General features: G+C 34.9%; 1 protein-coding gene across 18 annotated transcripts in view; it reads right to left on the bottom strand.

Annotated features, from left to right (window-relative positions):
- Positions 1 to 52: 52 nt before the first annotated feature.
- The window catches only part of LOC128671484 (sorbin and SH3 domain-containing protein 1-like), a 158,350-nt gene continuing 149,118 nt past the window's right edge, over positions 53 to 9,284 (bottom strand). For 14 of the 18 annotated variants that reach the window (XM_064436069.1, XM_064436068.1, XM_053747965.2 and 11 more), the window contains 7 exons: positions 5,536 to 5,586; positions 4,999 to 5,253; positions 4,528 to 4,768; positions 4,022 to 4,183; positions 3,250 to 3,379; positions 2,513 to 2,658; positions 53 to 2,092 (listed from right to left, as the gene is read on the bottom strand). In XM_064436069.1, the coding sequence (XP_064292139.1) occupies positions 2,070 to 2,092; positions 2,513 to 2,658; positions 3,250 to 3,379; positions 4,022 to 4,183; positions 4,528 to 4,768; positions 4,999 to 5,253; positions 5,536 to 5,586 (1,008 nt within the window). In that variant the 3' untranslated portion in view covers positions 53 to 2,069. The remainder of the gene's footprint in view (positions 2,093 to 2,512; positions 2,659 to 3,249; positions 3,380 to 4,021; positions 4,184 to 4,527; positions 4,769 to 4,998; positions 5,254 to 5,535; positions 5,587 to 9,284) is intronic. The other 4 variants (XM_053747970.1, XM_053747957.1, XM_053747961.1 and 1 more) reach the window with 1 other exon arrangement.

Genomic DNA, 9,284 nt, shown 5'->3' with positions numbered 1-9,284 from the left:
TTTCATTATTTCAACACAATGAATCGAAATAAAACAAATAAAACCACTGTAATAAATAGAAAGATTATTTTATTATGTGTGATGATTTTGAACAGTAGCAAATAATGTTATATAATATGTCGAGTGTAAACAACAAAATAAAAACATTTGTGCTTTAAAAATAAATTAACAAATTAAATACAACAATACAAGGGTTAAAGTAATAGAAGCTGCATACCTACACAACTCAAGCTTGACATAGGGCGAGAAGTATGCTTTGGTATGTACTGGATATAATAGTTTTTATCTTCAAACATATACTTATTTAATTAATAGCGCCGCATGCTATGCTTAGAAAATCTGTCAATAATTGCATGGTTGTGAATACGGCGCCATTTTTATTCGTATGGTCTACTATTTGACATTGATACATTTTTTTTATATAAAAGGTTTCCGTTTTCTACAATTGTAAAATATTGTAAATATACATTTCAGATTGTATAAAATCATTGACATGACATAGATATATAAAGAAAATAAAAGATTTTGATAACAATGTAAAAATATAAAACATCTGACACATGACTAGACATTTAAAAATCCATATTTATTTAACTGAAGGTGTTATTTCGTCAGATTAATTAGATAATTATCGTTTAGTATATTAAATCTAATTAAAAATTAAGCATACCGTATTGTATTGTCAACCGTTGTCGAAAATTACTCGCCCTACATACACTAATCATTGCATAGCTTTCTGAGTATTACATTATTTTGATTATAGTTAATGTTAATATGGTAACAAATTTATATATGTAACCTATTTTGGATAGTCTATGCTTTACAAAAAATTAATTTTTTAAACGTCTCATTCATAAAAAAATTCAACTGCATTTTAGCTAAATTTTGTTTTGTTTAATTATTTTAATGACAAATATTGAAAAGGTAGAAAGAGATAAAAGCTATACAAGCGGTTATTTTTTTTATGAACAAGACTAAAATGTTCACTAGATAGAGCCGGTAGCCGATCTACACAAAATGTCAAAACTTTGTATCTGAAGGTATTTGTGAGTTAATTTCAAAGTTTGACCTTTGCCGATATAACACCGTTATAGAAAAATGTTAGTTACAAGAATTAGTTAATCACGTGCCCAGCTGCATTCTTTTAAAATGTCACTTTTAAAAGATGAGCCCTAAACCCTCACTCCTATGTTTTAAATAAATAACTATACTAAACAAATTGTACAGGTATATAAGTATTTTTATTATTTTTTTTTATACAATTATACAACTTCATAATTATTATCCGATTTAACATACTCTTTGGGACGCGTAAACAACTTTGGGTACACATTACTGACACAATGAAAGGGAAATAGCATATAACCCAAGGGGATCGCGTACAGTCGACAAAGTTAGTATTACACTGATGTAAGATAACAGACATAAACATACAACTTTATCGAGAGTGCCATTCGGGTTGAGACGAATCTAATCTACAGACCATACATTTTAGGGATCCGAAATAATTAATATTATTATTGTACTTTGAACAATAAAATTGATTAGCAGTTTTCACGTAGTAATATGAATGGTGTAAAAGTGGTATTATACAGATTATACTCAATGTATTAACAATATTGGGTATGATAACGATTGTTTTTTCGTAGAAAACATTACAAAAAGTTCATGCATGGCTAAGATGATTAAACCCTTATACAGAATAAGGCCGACATTAATATAACTTTATATTTCCGCTGTAATTTATACATTTACGACTCATCACTTCACGGCACCCGACACAAACTCCTAAATCAGTGTGTAAACATTTATTTATTCACACTTTGAACTATTTTGATAGATATTTATGTGATGTGTTGATATACATAACTATAAGTATTGTAAATCAATCATCATCTCACTACGAATAGCTTCGATAGTGAGATTAAACTTAAATATCAACGGCCACTGTAATTTCAGTATTGTAGTGAGTGTTGTGTGAAGTGTCAGCGGTGTGTGAGTGTGTGTGTGTGTCGGCGCGCGCACAGCGCGGCGCGGCGCAGGCGGCGCAGCAGCGACGGCGCGCGCTATCAGATGCGCTCCACGTAGTTGCCTGGGAGAAGATGATGATCATTTATTTGATGATAAGAAAATGCCTATCATGTATCGACAAAATACTACCGAATGTCAAATAGATATGCTTGATTCTAATTAAGATAAGATCTATCTTATTTTAGCATTTACCGGTTTTTTCCGCCACCATTAATCGACGGAGTCCAGAGACGGCTACTTTTTCTACCCCACTTCACATCAATGTATCATATTGCTTGATGACATCACGCCAACTAATACTTGATTAGCTACCCTTCAAAAATAAACTGACTTGATAGTCAGTTTATTATTGGAGGTTAGGTACCTCCAATAACAAACTGACTGTAGGTTCTTTATAAACGTGATACTCGTATAGAAAACAGAAAACCTGTTTCCATTTTAGTCAGTTGTAATGTATTAGAATGTATGGGCGTGTTCATACCGGGGAAAGTGCCGAAGCGTCCGGTGCGCTGACTAGAGCCGACGTACCAGCCGTCGTCGCATTTCTCCAGAACATACACGGTGTCGCCTTCATTCAGCTCCAGCTCGTCGGGGTTCTGAGGCCTGTACTTGTACATGGCACGGTACCTGGACCAATAACATGCTCATGAATGACTGAATTAACCTAATGCCAGCTCTACACTGTCGCCGAACTCCGACACATACCGAAGCGAATGCGTTCTGTTCAAGACGTTATTTCAGAAACAAGTTTTATTAATACCAAAATCATATTTGTCACAAGCTTATATTGTCGTTAGAGAGATCTTGTTGCAATCAAAGCGTGGCAAAAAATTAATGTCCGTGCAGTAAACTGTTGATGCGTACCCTCGTCAGGAGTCGATCCTGGGTGCACTATCAGATCATGCTTATCATAATAACGACGTGTAAAATTACAACTCTGTAGGATAAGCGGAAGTACTTGCAAGATCTGATTACATATAAAAAAATATCAGGGCAGGTTACAGGACTGTTATATAACATAATTAAATTAAAATCTTGTAAAAAAGTAAAAAAGGGAGGCTTTTTGTACCTAATTTTGGATTAAAATGGCTATTGATCAAGATAAAACAATAAAAAAATAAAAACGTTATTGTACGATTTAACTTTACATGCAAGCAGCACGAAAGCATATTTTTGTTATAATAATGATTTAATCGATGTATCAATCGATATACTTACGGCACAGCTTCAGCATTGGTATCTACGTAGAGAGGCTCCGTATTGTTGAGGTCTACCCCGGGCGTGGTGGGGGGGCCGTACCCCCGCTCCGAGGGGGTTGCTGTCACTTGCGCGGGCTTCGCCACGTATCCTGTAAATTATAATAATAATTATTTATTTATTTCAAGCAATGTATATTTAAAAAAATATGGCACATAGAAATTAAAAACTTAAAAGTCTAACAAGACCCAGCCCGCTATCCTTATGATGCATGCAATTAGTAATTAAAATAATCTTGTGACCTTTCGTCAATAACTTAACAAACCGGCGACATATTGGTCAAATCAATAAAATTGTTGATAAGATTACATTCAGTCAAGTGCACAAATTGATAATCTCGAATGTTCTCTTCTCTAAATTAATATATTTTTCAAGTTAACATCTAGCTATTTATTTTACTGAGCTGAAAGTGCATTTACAAATTATTCACATTAATTACAGAAAGATCTTGATTTTATAGTGTGGTGTATGGTTGGAACCACGTTGGAGAGGATATGGATTGAACCTATACTATATATACCTAGTATAGGTTCAATCCATATCTTCTCGTGGACGTTGTACGACGCGACTAGGCTATGCTTCGGCAGCTCATATACTACTTTCCCAAGGAGAGATGACGTGAAGCTGGCAGCCGATTATAAAAACATAGCCAAATCTTTTTATTTTTTACTTTGCCCCGGGCTTTGTGGCGTCAAAGCCCAGGATCACGCGAAGATGAGAAAGAGGTATTTACCCGGCAGTGGTTGGGTAGCTGGAGGTGCATTAGACAGCGCAGGGTTGTTGGGCTGCGGCATGTAGCTGTGGGCCCCCATGCTCCTCTTGGCGGAGCCGTTCAGGAGACCGTGAGCTGCTGGAGACGCCACCGGCTTATCGTTCGATAGGGTAGGTTGGGGTTCTGGAAACCGTGGACAGTGTACGTTATACGTGTGCAGCACGGTACTTGGCATGAAATTATGAAATAATTTACACTTATTTAATTAAGGGTTTGTTTCAGGGGTTTGTCTGAAAACTCTTATTTTGTAAGATATTAGGAAAATTGTATTTTGTTTTTGTAAATAATTCGAAATTGGACACAAAGTTTTTAACGAGCTCACATTTGAATTGTTAGCATACCTACAAACTTTCTGATCAATTTGCCGATTTTGAATTAGTTCATATCCAAAATACTTGATGATTCTGAAAGATTGTATTTGGACACCTTGGAATAAATACACTTTCTTCTATTGTAGAAAAACTTACCTGGCTTGTTTGGGCTAGGTTCCTGTAGCACTGTGACGTAGCTATCAGGGAAGATGCCCGTCTTGCCGCCGTTCCTGCCTTCCCACCAGTTCTGGTCGATGCGTCTCGTGAGTACCACAACCTCCCCCTTCTTCAGTGGAAGCTCGAGGTTGGTTTGCGCCGTGAAGTCGAACTTGGCTCGAGCTCTGCCTTCAATGACTGTCGGTTTCTTTGGTGATTGAGCTAGCTCACCTTTCATAAGCTGAAACAGGTTTTCTGATTAAATTTAAAGTACCAAAGTAATTGTTATCATGTGTCATTGTGTAATTGTCACCATACTATTTCCAATAGACCAATCATCATTTATTAAATACGTAACTATGTTTTTAACGTCACTATAATTTGTTCGATGTTGATAATGTAAATAAAATTTATAATATGAAGTTACAGGAGATACAAATATGATTGAAGATCGTAAGGTATTTTTCTTACCTCAACATAATTATACGGGAACAATCCAATCTTCCCGTGTACTTCACCCTCATACCAATTAGCATCAATTTGTCTTCTAACATTGATAAGATCTCCTTTCCTAAAGCTGAGTTCCCTGGCCGTCTGTCCGTTGAAGGCATACAGTGCTCTGGCGACGAATCTATCAGCCTCGTCATATCTGTTCAGAGGGAGGATATTCTTCTGTGACGGTGTGAAGTTATCTTGATGACGCCTATTTTGCATATCTTGCAGCTCCTGAAAAAGAACATTAAAATTAATTGTTAAATTATGAAAAGCGTAGTAGATCCATGCGAAGCAGAATATACAGTCTGCGAAAAATCGATTACATTTAAAATTCACTATTATAAAACTATAGTACAGTTATTTGAGAACGATATACTATGAATAATTAGAAGTGCTTTTAAAATTAGACAAGCTTATAGCTATTCAAGCCATGTTATGTAGCACGATGATTTTGATCAGTGATGAAAAACCGTTTAGAATCACACTTCAGTCACACCGTCTCTCAAACTTCACCTTGATCGAGGCATCAAACGCTTCTATGTCCAAGGGATGGATCTCATTCTCCTGTAAATTTCAACATGCATATTGGAATAGGTCACTATAGGATTAAGTATATATCGAAGAAATGTCTAACACGAAACAGAAAATCACACAAATAACTAAAGTGCACAATGATTTCACTCATTATTTTCGTTTAGTTAAAGTTAAAACCAAAAATATAATGAGTTTTCACGCGGTTGTTCACGCATATTACCATGATGATCGTTTCTCGCGCGTGCTGTGTACACACTGATGATTTTCTACTTTTTGTTATGCGAAACACATTTGTATGAATGAACCATACTGCAAAAAAAATTAAACGCACTTGTGGCCTTAAAAATAAAGTTTAAATTTCACTGATTTGGAATTTGACCGCACTTATAAGGGAGATTGTGGTGTACTGGTCATTTGGGTAACGGACTTTTGTTCATAGTATGCGCGAGAGCAAGGTCGTTCGAACTGGATATTTTTTATTTCAACAAGCGTATTCATCGCCGAGCTATGTTAATGATATGCTGTCATTATGTTATTTCGCCTAAACTACGATATTTATTGACTATTGCATAATAAGGAGAATAATATTGAGACTTCGTGTGAAATTTTAACATTATGTTCAGTTCGTTGTAATTGCGACCTATATTAAGAAACGCTGTGTAGCAAGATTATTGTAGGTCTAAGTAACTACAGATATTTCTGCATAGAATATATACATATATTCTACCTAACATTTACAAAGTACAACGATTGTCACGAGAAAGCAATCATTAGAGTACATATGCCATAGAGAAAATTACTTCTTTCTAATCATTCTCTGCGCGATTGTTTGCAACGATTATGTAAATAATTCTTATAAGCATGCGCGAAAACAAACCTATTCACGATTGCGTTACGCTCTCCACTTCTACCTAATTAAAGAAAGATGAGTTTGCTTTTGTAATACAAACGTAAAAACAGTATTTGCTTGACAAAAGAAATTGTATAATCGCTACAAGAATTCCTACTACCATCAATTTGTAAATTGAACTAAAAGGGGCGGATATAATCAACTATGCTTGATTTTTAGAAATAATTGAATAATTGAAAGTATTTTGTTGAGTTTCTATTATTTTTGATTCCAAAACACAAATGAAATGGGTTTTTCGTTTATGATAAAGATCAAATTCCAACTCACAATACATAAACAATATAAAAACGAATATATACATTTACATACTCAATAACAAAACATAATTTCGATGGAGAATATTAATTATTATTCATAGTATTCTCTAGGCGTTAGTCGGGCTGTAGACTGGGCCATTAAGTATTAATAAAGTAATTTAAAAGAAAAGTACTTAAAGTGTGTTTAATAATGTCAAGAATGGCGTAAAATGACCAAACGGTCCCAACAAGCATGTAGTTAGTGATTTCTCCCGGAGGGCTATCAACAAGGCTGCAAACGGCAATTTGCGGATAATTTCACTCGGAGAAAACCAGAAAACCATCCGGTGAAAAGCCAATCTTACGAACGTTCATAATTTGATGAGAAATAAGAATTTTCTCTTCAATAAATAATGTTAAAATGTTCTTATTTGGCAAAGTTTTTTTTATATTTTAGGCGTGCAAACCAAGTACCAGTTAGTATTTTTGAATGTGCGGATGACATGTATGATTTTTTTAAAAGTTTTATCAACAAGTATCGAAGTTCTATACGCGTATATATTTTCGTAAAATAAACATAGATTGGACGACTTTAAAAATAATATTTAGTTTTTTTTTTGCTACGTACAAAAAAGACTCTGAGATCAGCTGATAAAGTCACGTGTGAAAAGCCCAAATTTTCTATACTAAACTTAACTTATCATCATCATGAACAACCATTAAAACGTCCCGACTGTGCGAACGTGCAAGTTGCATGCCGAGACTTTCCTTATGAATAGAAAAAGAGGAATTACCTAGTTATTAGTTACTAAATAAAAGAACTAAATGAGTGGTACCTGCTTACCTTACTTTCTACTTCCTATAATTTGCATTACACTGATACTTTCAAGCGATGACATGTAAATAGGACCCGCGCTGTCGTTTAAAAATTGCTACTGAATTTTATTTTGTCGGGTGCATTCAATAAACCTACTTTTGAATCTGTTAATAATGTTCATAAAGTTCCTGATATGCTAAGAGGTACATAAAATAAGCATAGAATTTCTCTTTTATCACCATTGGCAAATCAATTAGAGACTGTTTATTTATCTACGTGTGAACAAATAGTGTAGCTGTAAATATAGTGAATTTAGTGAATCGATTTCAATAGATAATAATATGCTATGCATGCGTACATGACGTCGTTTTGATTTTCGCTTAGATTAGTGTATTCTGTAATTGACTTGTTGATAAATTGCTACTCCAATTGCCGGCACTTATGTACTAATCAAAGTTTCCTATTTAACAGTTATATAATAAAACTGTACCTTAAACTGTACTAATAAAATACGATGGCAATCTTCCTCCATTCATAAACTCGTACAAAGAAACATTATTCCACTTTGATTGAGTTTTAAAACGCTCTATTTGCGATATTCGAATCAGTTCATTCAAAAGATTGCGATTAAAATACAACAAAATACGCACCTAGTACGTAATCATCAATGTGTGCAGTGCGCGTGCACCTCTTAATAACAGGCAGTCTTTCCGCGGTCTCTCATTGTAGTCACGCACGCATCCAAAACACGTGAACCGTTTCACAACACAGAATTACAAATATTGACAAGAGTAGAAGTGTTTAACACGCGTTACTTCTTGCACTTCGTTGCATTGACGTCCGTCGACGGATCAACGTCGACCAACGCAGAAATTGTATTAAGTATCGATGTACGTGGTGGCACGTCAATGTTAAAACCTATAAAAACAACGGAGCACAGTAGAGTGAGCAATGGAGTCTACTCGCGTATGTCCACACGCAAAGAGCTCACTCAAGTACATTCAAAATCAGAATTTTAAAGTATTTGGATGATTTACACTTCATTCACAAAACAAACGAATGGCATTTCCAGTTGTAGGTAATTCAAATTTCTGCGATGTCACGCATCGACGTGCGTGCCGCGTCTTGTTTGCTACGTTTATGTAAATACCACTCGAAACTACGGAACTCTGTGACACGCAGAAACCGCAGATGGATATTGTTACGTTGGACGTAACCTAAAGCTAAGCTCCACTGAAATGTGATACTTATGTTCAGAATTGAGGCCATGTTTAAATTTTAATCGTAATCCTATATCTTTTATATCTCGGAATCTTTTTATGACCATATAACGTACCACCAAATTTTTGTGTATGAAATATAAAAACTAATACAGAAAACATCGAGACTTCCCACTTCAAAGACCGAATAATAAATCCAAACTCAAACCAAATATCGTAGTTATTGATATTTATGATATAAGTATGAGAAAAAAGTTGATACAAATGTTTTATCTATTATGTTTTGTCCATACGAGATATAAATCTTATTCTTCATTAAGAAGGACAAGATATAAAATAGGTACATACCTGTCAAGTAATTACGTTCAAAGAATCTATTGTAATAACAACCCGCAAATTCGTCGACAGAATTTGTCAACATTACAGAACAATGCACTGCGATCAAATGCAATTAAAATAGTAATTAGTCGTAAAAATATCGATATACATAGCGTGGGATAACGATTGCGTGTTATCGATCAAACTCGGTCGCGTGCGGGCCTGCC

Source organism: Plodia interpunctella, chromosome 7 (genome assembly GCF_027563975.2).
Source record: "Plodia interpunctella isolate USDA-ARS_2022_Savannah chromosome 7, ilPloInte3.2, whole genome shotgun sequence".
Lineage (NCBI taxonomy): Eukaryota > Metazoa > Arthropoda > Insecta > Lepidoptera > Pyralidae > Plodia > Plodia interpunctella.
The sequence above is the reverse complement of the archived record's forward strand: the minus strand, read 5'-3'. Positions and strand labels throughout refer to the sequence as shown.